Raw genomic sequence first — 13,625 nt, 5'->3', positions numbered from 1 at the left:
CATGAAGTGATGGGACCAGATGCCATGATCTTCGTTTTCTGAACGTTGAGCTTTAAGCCAACTTTTTCACTCTCCTCTTTCACTTTCATCAAGAGGCTTTTTAGTTCCTCTTCACTTTCTGCCATAAGGGTGGTGTCATCTGCATATCTGAGGTGATTGATATTTCTCCCGGCAATCTTGATTCCAGCTTGTGCTTCTTCCAGACCAGCGCTTCTCATGATGTACTCTGCATAGAAGTTAAATAAGCAGGGTGACAATATACAGCCTTGAAGGCTGTATATTGTCACCCTGCTTATTTGGAACCAGTCTGTTGTTCCATGTCCAATTCTAACTGTTGCTTCCTGACCTGCATATAGGTTTCTCAAGAGGCAGGTCAGGTGGTCTGGTATTCCCATCTCTTTCAGAATTTTCCACAGTTTATTGTGATCCACACAGTCAAAGGCTTTGACATAGTCAGTAAAGCAGAAATAGATGTGTTTCTGGAACTCTCTTGCTTTTTCCATGATCCAGCGGATGTTGGCAATTTGATCTCTGGTTCCTCTGCCTTTTCTAAAACCAGCTTGAACATCTGGAAGTTCATGGTTCAGGTATTGCTGAATCCTGGCTTGGAGAATTTTGAGCAGTACTTTACTAGCGTGTGAGATGAGTGCGGCAATTGTGTGGTAGTTTGAGCATTCTTTGGCATTGCCTTTCTTTGGGATTGGAATGAAAACTGACCTTTTCCAGTCCTGTGGCCACTGCTGAGTTTTCCAAATTTGCTGGCATATTGAGTGCAGCACTTAGACAGCCTCATCTTTTAGGATTTGAAATAACTCCACTGGAATTCCATCACCTCCACTTTGTTCATAGTGAGTGATGCTTTCTAAGGCCCACTTGACTTCACATTCCAGGATGTCTGGCTCTAGGTGAGAGATCACACCATCGTGATTATCTGTGTCTTGAAGATCTCTTTTGTACAGTTCTTCTATGTATTCTTGCCACCTCTTCTTAATATCTTCTTTTTCTGTTCAGTCCATACCATTTCTGTCCTTTATCGAGCCCAACTCTGCATGAAATGTTCCCTTGGTATCTCTAATTTTCTTGAAGAGATCTCTGCTGCTGCAGCTGCTGCTAAGTCGCCTCAGTCGTGCCCGACTCTGTGCGACCCCATAGACGGCAGCCCACCAGGCTCCCCCATCCCTGGGATTCTCCAGGCAAGAACACTGGAGTGGGTTGCCATTTCCTTCTCCGATGCATAAAAGTGAAAGTGAAGTCGCGCAGTCGTGTCCGACTCTTCGCGACCCCGTGGACTGCAGCCTACCAGGCTCCTCCGTCCATGGGATTTTCCATGCAAAAGTACTGGAGTGGGGTGCCATTGATCTCTAGCCTTTCCTGTTCTGTTGTTTTCCTCTATTTCTTTGCATTGGTCGCTGAGGAAGGCTTTTTTATCCCTTCTTGCTATTCTTTGGAACTCTGCATTCAGATGTTTATATCTTTCCTTTTCTCCTTTGCTTTCGCTTCTCTTCTTTTCACAGCTATTTGTAAGGCCTCCCCAGACGGCCATTTTGCTTTTCTGCATTTCTTTTCCATGGGGAAGGTCTTGATCCCTGTCTCCTGGACAATGTCAGGAACCTCAGTCCATAGTTCATCAGACACTCTTTCTATTAGATCTAGTTCCTTAAATCTATTTGTCACTTCCACTGTATAATCATGAGGGATTTGATTTAGGTCATACCTGAATGGTCTAGTGGTTTTCCCTACTTTCTTCAATTTAAGTCTGAATTTGGCAATAAGGAGTTCATGATCTGAGCACAGTCAGCTTGTGGTCTTGTTTTTGTTGACTGTATAGAGCTTCTCCATCTTTGGCTGCAAAGAATATAATCAATCTGATTTTGGTGTTGACCATCTGGTGATGTCCATGTGTAGAGTCTTCTCTTATGTTGTTGGAAGAGGGTGTTTGCTACGACCAGTGCATTTTCTTGGCAAAACTCTATTAGTCTTTGCCCTGCTTCATTCTGTATTCCAAGGCCAAATTTGCCGGTTACTCCAGGTGTTTCTTGACTTCCTACTTTTGCATTCCAGTCCCCTATAATTATTTCATCTTTTATTGGAATATATTGGGACTGCTTCCCTGGTGGCTCAGGTTGTAAAGAATGCCTTAAATGCAGGAGACCTGGGCTTGATCCCTGGGTGGGGAAGATCCCCTGGAAAAGGGAATGACAACCCACCCCAGTATTCTTGCCTGGAGAATTCTATGGGCTGAGGAGTCTGGTGGGGCTATATAGTCCATGAGGTTGCAAAGAGTCAGACATGACAGAGAGACTAATACTTTCACTTTATATTGGGATTTTAATCACTACCAGCTTTATTCTCTTTAATCTGTAGTTATTAAAAAATATATATATATATGGATGAATCCCTTTGCTGTCCACCTGAAACTATCACAACATTGTTAATTGGCTATATTCCAGTACAAAATAAAAAGTATAATAAATTAAAAAAAAAGAAATTGTGGAGGCCAGAAATAGTGAAACACTATTTATAAAGTGCTTTGAAAACAAAACAGAAAACTATCAACCCAGAATCGTTTAATCAGCAAATGTATTCTTCAACAATGAAAATTAAAGCCATTTTCAGAAGAAAGAAAATTAAAAGAATTCATTGCCAGTAGACCTGAATTAAAAGAAATGTTAAAGAAAGTTCACAGGGGAAAAAAAAATGATAGCAGAGGGGACCCTGGAATGCCAAGAAAGAAGGAAAAATAACAGAAACGGTAATATCTGAGTAAATAGAATAATTTTGTTCACAGTTTACATTTGTTAAAATATGTATAAATAAATAGTATTTAACATTGGGAAAAAAAAAGATGTGGGTGTCACAATTGGCTCTTTGCTTTATGTACTTTCCACTGATCTTACACTATGGAACTCAAACTTGCTATACACAAGATAAACAATATATGCATAATCAAGGAGACTGGTATCTGGAATAAGGCTACTACCTCTTTTACTTATTTTTTTTTAAACTTTTAAATGGGAGAATTATCATAATATAACCTGTTTTAAAGAATTATTGTAAGAACTGACTAAAATAAGTTATATTAAGCACTAGTGCTATGACTGGCATAAAATAAATGCTAAAAAAGTTAGTCATTAATCATTGTTATTCTTCTCATTATATTAAGTGAGCTCATAGATGTAGTAGTTGTATCCAGATATAGCAAATTTATAATCTAGTTTGCTGTGTCAAGGGGAGAATCTAACTTTGATATATACATTTGTTTCCCATGATCTGGAAAAGAAATGACTCACAGAAAGCCTGATTAGGGTAGTTGTTTGGGAAGTTTATAGACGTGAATGTTGTATTTGGCTCCCACAGGTCATGAGGCCCTCCACAGTCCGCTGAAAAGGAAAGCAAAGAAAAATCATTAGTAACATAATATTTATTTCAGAGCTGTAATACTATATGCCAGCAAATTTCCAATTTTATTTCTTGGAATACTGGTTTTGTCAGATACATTTTAGAGCTTGTGTGAGGGAAAATATAGGCTAACAGGTTTCTTTACTGAAGAATTTCTCAAACCCTTATATATTTTTATGATCTTTGTGATTCCCCAAGAAGGCATAATAGTGTTCTGCATTTTCCAAAATTATCTGGCCAAGGAAACAATTTTGACAAGCATCTTTTATAGGTAGTCTTCATGAAATAAAGTATCAACTCCTTGCTTTAGAAAAAATAGATGAATCTTTGTAATGGAACATATATAGTATATGCCTCTCTCTTATGAGAAGGACTAGTAAATAACTAATCCTATCATTTCTTATTTTTTCTTCTTTTTTTCCTACTTTTCTTTAATCGAGAAGCTTCACCATTCTGTATACTGTATTGAGGCATGTGATGTTCAAGAAAAGGAGACAAACACAATTGCTACTTTCTAAATAGTTACCCTAGATTGTCTAGGAGTGAAGTTGGGACTGAACTAAACACAAATTTATAAGAAAAAACATAGCGCCGATCTTCCAGTTAAGAGTATGATGCTTCAAGTAGGTAAACTAACTTTTTGAAATTCGTAACCTACTTCATATTTATTTATCTTGCTTATTAGAAGACCATTCTAAAGTAATATAAAAATTCCTCAGCTACTTTAAGCGTTCCAGTTCTTACTTTTTAATATCATATTATATTTAAGATCAAAAGAATAAAAGTAACCTAAATAGAAGAATACAGAGAATCAAGATAAGTATATATTTTCCTATTATTAAAGCAGATGATAATGATATGGCTGTGTGTGCTTAGTCACTCAGTCATGCCCAACTCTTTGGAACCCCATGAACTGTAGCCTGCCAGGCTCCTCTGTTTATGGGGATTCTTCAGGCAAGAATACTGGAGTGGGTTGCCGTTGACCACCTACAGGGGATATTCCCAACCCAGGGATTGAACCCAGGTCTCCCACACTGCAGGCAGATTCTTTACTGCCTGAGCTACCAGTGAAGAGGAATAATACTGGAGTGGGTAGCCTATCCCTACTCCAGTGGATCTTCCTGACCCAGGAATCCAATCAGAGTGTCCTGCAGTGCAGGCAGATTGTTTACCAGCTGAGCAACCAGGGGAGCCTGATAATGGTGTACTTACTCCCAATAACATAGAAGTCAAATTAGAGAAGAGAAAATTAAATGTCTTTACATCTACAGCAGTGTCTTTTATCAGACTCTCTTGTTTAATCCCTCTTTCACATGTCATCTGCCTTATTTATGTGGATCCTTCCAATTTATGTGCACTTTTCAAGCTTGTAGGTAATAATGTTCTTTGATTTGGGTTTTGTGATATGCACAATGGGACAGAGACAGTTACTGTGGCTCAAACTAGTATCATTACCAATATATCCTGTTCTGTAAGGTGATAGGGCTTGGCCTAACTTATATGAACTCCTGGGACTGGCTTATCCAGAAACAAATGAGTTCAGCAGGAATAATAAAATCTTTCTACAAACTCATTGTTTGCAAAATGTCCGTGCACATTGCCTCATCTGGAGAGAGAACACGGTGTGCAAAAGGAAGATGTGTTGTAGCTGGTGGAGTAAAACGGTTTCTCTGAGTTTCTCATCTTTTTGAGACTGGGTCTTCTCATATATAAACTAGATATATATTAGAGATTTTCAAGGTTGTTATAAAAACCAGAAATAATTTGTGAAAAATGCCTGTCACATTCAGTACTCATTTTCAATGCACCTCTGTGAAATAGGTAATTACTATGACTATTTCAGTTTTAAATGGGCAATCCAGACTTTGGAGGTATTCCATTAGTTGCTAATGCTGTGCACATTCAGTTAGTGTCAAGGCTTCAATTCAGTTAACCTCAAGCTCATCTCACAGTATGTTACTGTCTCCTATTGGGTTGATTAAATGGAATCATTTTAACCACCTGGTCCAAGCCGTAGACAGGGTTTAGACTGCATCTCAGTAAAAGGCACTTGGTGGGTAGGTGATATATACTTGATGGGTAGGTGACAAGGAGAAGGAGGACAGAGGGGAAGGTGGATGAGATCTCTAAAAAGTAAAGTCAATGATGAACAGATATAGAAGGAAGAAAGCAGAGTATACAGGGTGCTGAAGAAGACATTGGAACCAAAGAAAGTGGTAATTCAGAATAAGGGCAATTTCTTAAGAAAGTGGTAATTCAGAACTAAGGCAGTTTCTCCACTGAGAAAGGCTGAAGAAACTTCGAGCTCCCAGGCAGCTGTCCCTTGGAAGCAAATCATCTCCTTGATTGTGTGACTTGTTGTCTTGCAAGGATTCCTGAAAAGGGATCCACTAAAACACCTCAACTCTTCCCCACATATAATGCCTGTAATTTTCTATAATTCTAAGTACCTTGAAATTCTTCCTTCAATCATATAGGACATTGATGGAAAGGGAGAATGTAACTACAAGGACAAAAGTAACACTGCAGATTGAAGAAGGATGGTGGCGGGGAGGAAGCTAGCTCTTCCTACTTTGTAAGTTTACCCATACCCAGTGTGGCGGCTAGGGATGCTGTTGTTTAAACATCATTCTCATTTTCTCTTCAAGGAACAGGAAAATTTCTAAATTGTATACTCCTCATATAGTAAATAGTCAAAATTTCGGAGAATGCATTACATGTTCACCTCTCTGAACACTTGATAGTACATTATATGTAGATGAGTACATAGGACTTAAACACACGATCAGAACTAAAATGCTGTTAAGTGTATTGTTAAGTCTGTCAGGGCAGGCAGTTGACTTAGCATTTCTCTTCTGAATAGTAATCTTGGAAAATTCAACACTTTAAAGTACTTTTAAAATAATAAAATCCGTAAGAAGTACTTATTGAAATACATTTCAAATGTAATTTTATATCATATAACTGATCAGTAAGTATCTCTGTTCATTGGCCTTATAAGATGGGTATCAATTACTTCTGGTATATAAATGACTGTAAGAAATTGGCAAAGGCACTTTCAGCCATTCTAAACATGATGACACAGTTGATTTTAATGGTAGTGTTGCTATAGTAGAGATGTAGCATGTGCTTCTTAATAGAGGAGCCAAAGACTCATGAAATGTAATTCTGGAGATCAAGGTCCTGCTGTGTCATTTAATAAGCCATCTCCACCCAGAAAATGAGAGTCAAATAGCCTCTTGATATGGGGAACCTTATTCAGTTACGGTTGTTAAACTTTCCCATTTTTCTTTTTTTTGGAGTTGTTCTCTCAAAGACTTGTTTTCTTTCTTTCTTTTTTTTTTTTCTGAGTAAGTTCTTCCTATGCCAGTAGGGATCTTCACTGCATGCAATATGTAAATAATATGCAGTATTTTGCAAAGTGGTTGTCAGGGATAGATATTTTCCTTGAGGCACGTCATTTTTAATCCATGCTTAAACCTCTAACATAAATGAGATATGTGTCAATGTGGAGGCATTTACTGTATAGTGGAAAAGAGGAGAGTCAGGCCTTCACTTACAATAAAAGGGTTCAAATTAAAGTTATTTCTGACAAGATATTTCAAGCAAGAAATAAGGGTGATAAAAATAGGTTTCTGATGGCTACTTTTATGTGAGGGAAATAATAGGTGCAGTTTAAGAAATACTACTCACATTGATATTTGAATATGTTCAAAGGGGCTAATTTTTAAAATTAGGAATTTTCTTGTAATCATAGTAATACATAAGTCCTACAATATTACAGACAACATTTTAAAAGATTAGGTTGCTATATAAAAAGAAAATTTGGAGTTCAGTCAAAATTTTTATTTCCATTCACAGGTTATAGTGACCAGTCATGATATAAATATTTTTATTATATTTGTGGCAATAAAGGTCAATTTTTATTCCCAGTGATTTTCATTTTATTTATAATTAATAGCAATCTAATCAATAATAGATCTAATAAGTAGGCTGTTTTCAAGGTAAAAGAATAAAACAATAGAATAGTCAAAAACACTGATAGGAGCATAAGAGTGCAGTTAATTTGGAATTTGCTAAGAGTTTGAATATTGAATCATACTAATGATATAAAAGGCAAGCAGATCTACATGACCATCAATTATAAAATAATTGAGTAGGTACTAATTAATTTTACATGAATAACAAGAGTCAAAGATTATTTAGCTCTAAGTATAATATCAAGCCCATGAAACTTTCCAAATTAACTTTTATTTTGTTTTTGGAAATGGAAAATGGCTTAATAATGTCCAAATAGAGCAAAACTGCAGCAAAAACTGTTTAACCGTTTTACAATAGTTAAAACTAGCTTCTTCTTTTTTTTTTTTAATTAGTTTTAAGAGTCCAGAAATAAGGCAGGGCTAAAATGTGAATTTCTTTTTGTATGTATCTATACTATTTAGTGGGCTTCCCAGGTGGCGCTGGTGGTAAAGAACCCACCTGCCAAGGCAGGGTTTGCAAGAGATGCGGGTTCAATCCCTGGGTCGGGGAAAATCCCCTGGAGAAGGAAATGGCAATCCACTCTAGTATTCTTGCCTGGAGAATCCCATAGACAGAGGAGCTTCCTATAGACAGAGGAGTCTGGCAGGTTACAGTCATAGGGGCACAAAGAGTGGGACAGGACTGAAGTGACTTAGCACACACGCGTGCATACTATTTAGTAAGGACTTGTGATGAATCATTCTGATTGTGTTGCAAGTTGGCATTGTATTTGTGTAATGGAATGTTTACTTTTTAAAGTGTTCTCAATATAGTCCTCATATTTAAATTACTTGTGCTAATGTCACAGGGCAAAAATGATAGAGCGGATATAGCAGCAAGTGATAAAAATAAAAGGAAAAAAAAAAAAAAGAAGAATCCCTGCAGTTTGGAAAACTGAACTTATATTTCCCGAAACAGGGCACAACCTGAATCCCTAGAAACAACAGAGAAAAATGGCCTTAGCTAGTCAGTTACTCGACTGGCAATATTTTCTTATTTAAATGCTCTCTAAGAGCCAAAGAAAAGACTCTTAGGCAGTCATCCATGGTTTCTTTTGTTTCTGCTTAAACAAATCACTGATCTGGAACCAGAAAAGCTCTGCTCAAATAAGAATTTCACTGAACCAATTGCAAATGACATTTGAATGAAATTGTTCAGAATGCATTTGATGGTAATTAACATTTTTTGCTGTGCTAAATATTGCCCTGAAGTGAACCATTTGGAAACTGGAACAGATACACTCTGGGCAAATTCTAAAGTTTATATTTTAAAATCAGATGAATTATTCTACCATTATAATTTCAGTATGGTGAAAATATGCAGGTATTTTTCATGCTTCCTTGACATTGAGGTATTATATTTTTCTCTTTCATGTTGGAATAGATTAAGTGGACTGTGCATTACACAGATAAAGTTTTAATACCAAAAAAATTAAAGTTTTAGTTATATATGTATGATTTGATAGATAAAAGTTATCTCAAAGTTATCTCAAATTTTCTATTTTGTATAGTGATGAAATTTGGCTACTTTTAAAATATCAATTCTATGAAACTATGTTACTTTCACCTAGAAAAGTTTTCTTCTTGACAACTTATTGAGAAATAGAGAAACAAGCTAACAGAAAAGATTGTGAAGACAGTCTGTTTTTTAAATGTTTGCAGTATCAGAATAGCGAGATGTTGGTAATGTTTAGTATCCATAGCAATTATTTATCAAATCAGCAATGATTTTAATGATGTAATACTTTTTGCAAAAAAAAAGTTTTCTATAATAGACCAGAAGGGTGCGAGACGCCTTTACAAAATCAAGTGAGACAATTATTTTTAAACAATGTTGTGGAGCCCAAATTATTGGTTTCAGATTGATATTTTCTCTATCACTAGCCCCACCATCATTTGCAAGCTTTATTTCTGGTATTAAAATTTTGTTTGGCAGAAATATTTTTGTTACCAAAAGGAACAAACAGCTGAGAAACAGAGAGAGATAGAGAGAGAAGCTTTAGTTTATACCTAATAGTATTTTTTGATGATCTATATATGCAGTATTAAGAACCAGACAACAGTGAAGCAAAGGTGATTAAGATCCAGAGTTTGGTGTCAAGAACACAATTTTGGAGTCAATATTATTATATGGAAATGACTGAGCATGCATACATACAGACACACTTGGTATTTTCCTTCTTTTGTTTCAATTTTTTTGTGTCATTCTGTTGCTTGATCTTAGTGCTTCCTTGAAGCTTTTTCCAGCTCACACTCTCTTCTCCAAAGTACTCTACCACTTAAGTCTCTCATGTATTAATTTTAGGGGCATATAGTTAGATGTTGCTTTTTTATTTATTAATTTATAAATTAATATTATATGGATTATTCTTTCATATAATAGTGGTTATTAATATATCTTACATTTTCTTACGAAGTGCTTTGTATGCAATATTTATAAAATTTGAATGACTATTTCAAATATTGAAGAATTTATGTAATCCATCCATGCACCAAGCATTGTGTTCATGCTAAGTCGCTTCAGTCATGTCTGACTCTGTGTGATCCTATGGACTGTAGCCCACCAGGCTCCTCTGTCTATGGGATTCTCCAGGCAAGAATACTGGAGTGAGTTGCCATGCACTCCTCCAGGGGATCTTTCTGACTAGGGATCGAATCTGCCTCTCTCACTTCTCCTGCATTGGCAGATGGTTTTTTTTTTTTTTTTTTTTTTTTTTTTTTTTTACCACTAAGGCCACTTGGGAAGCCCCACACCTAGCATTAGGTTGTATTAAATTGAAAACAAAATGGCAATCAGCACTTAAATTATTTTCAAAAATGAAAATGTACTAAAACTATCATAAACATGAAGCATAACAGGATGCACATCATTATTTTATTGGTGATCTATATTTAATGTGCAATATTTTACTAGTTTCCATTTTACTTATATCTTGAAGTTTCTGATTTTCAGTGAAAAGACAGCACTATGGTAAGATAATTAAAAAATAAGCCAGAGAGAGATCTACCTGGAAATACTAATAACCTAATTAGGGAAAACACATGTTAAGGTTACTTACTGGGAAGTTCTGGTGGAGGAGTTGGGACTAAAGTTGGTTCTGGGTAGACACTCACATTGCAAATCCCATATGTTAGGCTAATGTCATCCAATGCTATATCACTCAGGATCTGGTTTTTAAACCCATAGAAAGCAACCTGTAATCAGAGAGGTACATAAAATGATTCCACTTTAATCTTTTCTGATTGATTCTCCTTGTAGCCCAGTATTCTCTGGAGAATCAATACGGTCATGTCCAAGTAAATGTGGACAAGTTATCACACAGTGAAATATTGCTTTTCAAGGTCCTTCGGCTGATCCCAGCTCCCTAACTGTGTGTTCACGGTGGTCTAAATTTTTGCTAGTGTCTTCTTTCTGTGTTAGGCAACATCGTCACAATTTCTCTATGTCTCTAGCTCTTTCTTTCATGATATTGTCATGCTCCATTGTACTCTGTCACATATACGCATCATCTTGCAGGGACAGCAACCTTATTCTAGGTTCTTTCCACAACATTATTAAAAATCCAGGTAGCTGTCTGCCTTCCTAGAGCATACAACCCTGAAGAGAGTAAAAGTCACTCTGTCATGTCCAACTCTTTGCAATCTCTTGGACTATACAGTCCATGGAATTTTCCAGGCTAGAATACTGGAGTGGGTAGCCTTTCTCTTCTTCAGGGGATATTTCCAACCCAGTATTGAACCAGGGTCTCCTGCATTGCAGGTGGCTTCTTTACCAACTGAGCTATCAGAGAAACCCCTAGAGCATACCTGAGCATCCTGAAGAGAAGACACATTGGTTAGGTAATTTAAAAGAGAGAAGAAGAAAACAAGAGAAAATATAAATATGACATAGTTATTCAGAGCCAGATAGTGGCTCTAGCGGTAAAGAATCTACCAATGCAGGAGACACAAGAGAGTTAGATTCCTGGGCTGGGAAGATCCCCTGGAGTGGGGAATGCCTGCTGGTACTGGTCATAATTGACCTGGGAAGTCTGTGTAAGATATATTACAAAGGTGATAACCAGAGGACATAGACCCAGACCTGGGAGAAAGGCCCAGTGTTCAGATGAAACATATTAGGTTCTTAAGAACAGTGGGTATTTTTGATGGACTTTATTGGATCCTCTCCTGTCTGGGAAAGGAAAGACATAAACTGAATACCTGATGTGTTAATTGCTATGCAAGATGCATTGTATGCATTATCTTATTTAATTTTTCTGACACTAATTAAATTGAATTTACAGTCATCTATTTACTCATTTGTTCACTCATTATACCTACTTCAATATACAATCATCTATTCACTTGTTAGTTCATTCATTCTACCTACTTCATGGTAGACACTATTCCATGTAAGAATTATCTTTTCCTTTCAGATACACACAAGCTGAATGTCAAATAGAATAAAGTAACTTTTTCAAGATTTTGTAATTGAAGTGGCAAAGCCAAGGTGTAAATATTTCTAGAACTCAGTCCTCTCACTCTGCCTGATGAAAAAGTGGATGGAGTTTTTTGACTTTTAAGACTTTCCATGTGTTGCCCAAGATTTAGTTACTGCAATACCTATCTTCCTGTTTCTGCCATCTTTTTGTTCCTTCATGCTCCATTTTCCTTTACCTTTCCTTGAATTGTCATAAAATTAAGGCGGAAAAGAAAACTTTACAGAATTATAGAATCAGAAGAAAGAGGATAAGGAAAAAGGATAGGAAAAAAAAAAAGAAAGCTGGGAGGAATACAAATGAGTCATTGATTATCGCCTGTTTTTTATCAAGTCACAGGAAAAGCACTGAATCTTCACTGATCACAATGTCTGTCCAAACATTGTATATCTGTCCATACATCTTCTGAAAGTTTTACTCTTGTATCTGAAATTGCCCAATTAAAACATTCTTAATTGGGTCGAGCTATTAGCTTATATGATCCTATATTTTAATTGCAAACACTCTTGGGAAGAGAATATATTAAGCTGTTATGTGAAAAATTAATTCACCCTAAAGTGAAATAAGTGATCAGAGACTTCCCAATGATACAGCTCATAGAACTTGTCTCTAGAGGAAATATATAGCAATTAAGTCAGAATGGGGCAGCGTGTGGGGATACTGGTGGGTGTGGATGTTCTAACAGGAAAAGATGATTCCCTAGAAGAGTGTAGCAGTCATTTAGGTGGTGTTTTTGAAAAGCTGGAAAACCTAGTTAGGCAGTGGAATAGGAAGACATGGTTGACTTGTGCTAGAAAGTTGCTGAAGAAAGCTGAAATATCCTTCAAGTTTTCTATGAATTTTATGGCTCATTATAAGTAGTACTTCCATGTAGTAAATTGTTCCTCAGTAAGTGGTTTTTAATGTCAGTGAATAATTGAAAATAGGGGAACTCAAATATAAAAAAAAAAAAAAAAAAAGGAAGATCAGGAAAGAAGAGAAAACAACTTAGCTGTACACAGAAAGTAAACTGTTTTTCACATATCACCATAAACTATAATTGTATCACCATTTTATAATACAAATACATGGTTATAAAATGTTTTGCCCACCTTAAATTCCACTGTTTCATTTACTGTTACTTGTCCATAGTTCCAATTTGGTCCATAATTTCCTTCTTTTTGGAAAATTGTCTTCTCCATGTTTTGGTCACTGCTGATATTAATGCTTAGTTTGTAAACATTTTCACCATACATATAATACCTAATTTGGAAACAAGCAAAATTAATCAATTCCTACAACATTAGAAAAATATATACATATATTCACATATATGTAGATATATTAGGGTTCTTCTAAACCTTTCACTCAAATACCTCTTTTCTCTTGGGTGAAGGAGCTGCTAGAGAAAATAAAGTTTTTAGTATTGCTACTTTATTAATGGGAAAAGTAATGACTAATGCATTAAAACTTGGGGCAACATCTTAGTAAAATTTGAGCTTGGCAATGTAAGAAAAGCAACATCACTCATTAAATAAGATGTTACTTAACATGTGTCTATAACATACCAGAAACTAAGGCAGGCTTGTTCAGGAGTGGGATCTAAAGGGAGAGTTAAAAGTCCTACTCTTTCTCGTCTTCCTCCTGGTCCAGTTGGGGTGGAAATGTAAAATCCTGTAAAAAACAACAAAAATATTTTGCTTCACTTAAATATTAGCAATTTTTTGGTTGTGCTTTCCTTCTACATAAT

The 13,625-nt window shown here is 36.1% G+C and overlaps 1 protein-coding gene across 1 annotated transcript in view; it reads right to left on the bottom strand.

Annotated features, from left to right (window-relative positions):
* TMPRSS15 (transmembrane serine protease 15) overlaps positions 1 to 13,625 on the bottom strand; it is a 144,192-nt gene that overhangs the window by 68,627 nt on the left and 61,940 nt on the right. Inside the window, exons 11-14 of the mRNA XM_044939908.2 lie at positions 13,444 to 13,549; positions 12,988 to 13,138; positions 10,478 to 10,613; positions 3,291 to 3,380 (exon numbers count right to left, since the gene is read on the bottom strand). Coding sequence (XP_044795843.2) covers positions 3,291 to 3,380; positions 10,478 to 10,613; positions 12,988 to 13,138; positions 13,444 to 13,549 — 483 coding nt within the window. The remainder of the gene's footprint in view (positions 1 to 3,290; positions 3,381 to 10,477; positions 10,614 to 12,987; positions 13,139 to 13,443; positions 13,550 to 13,625) is intronic.

Source organism: Bubalus bubalis, chromosome 1 (genome assembly GCF_019923935.1).
Source record: "Bubalus bubalis isolate 160015118507 breed Murrah chromosome 1, NDDB_SH_1, whole genome shotgun sequence".
Classification (NCBI taxonomy): Eukaryota; Metazoa; Chordata; class Mammalia; order Artiodactyla; family Bovidae; genus Bubalus; species Bubalus bubalis.
Note: the sequence above shows the minus strand (reverse complement) of the source record. Positions and strands in the feature narration are given on the sequence as shown.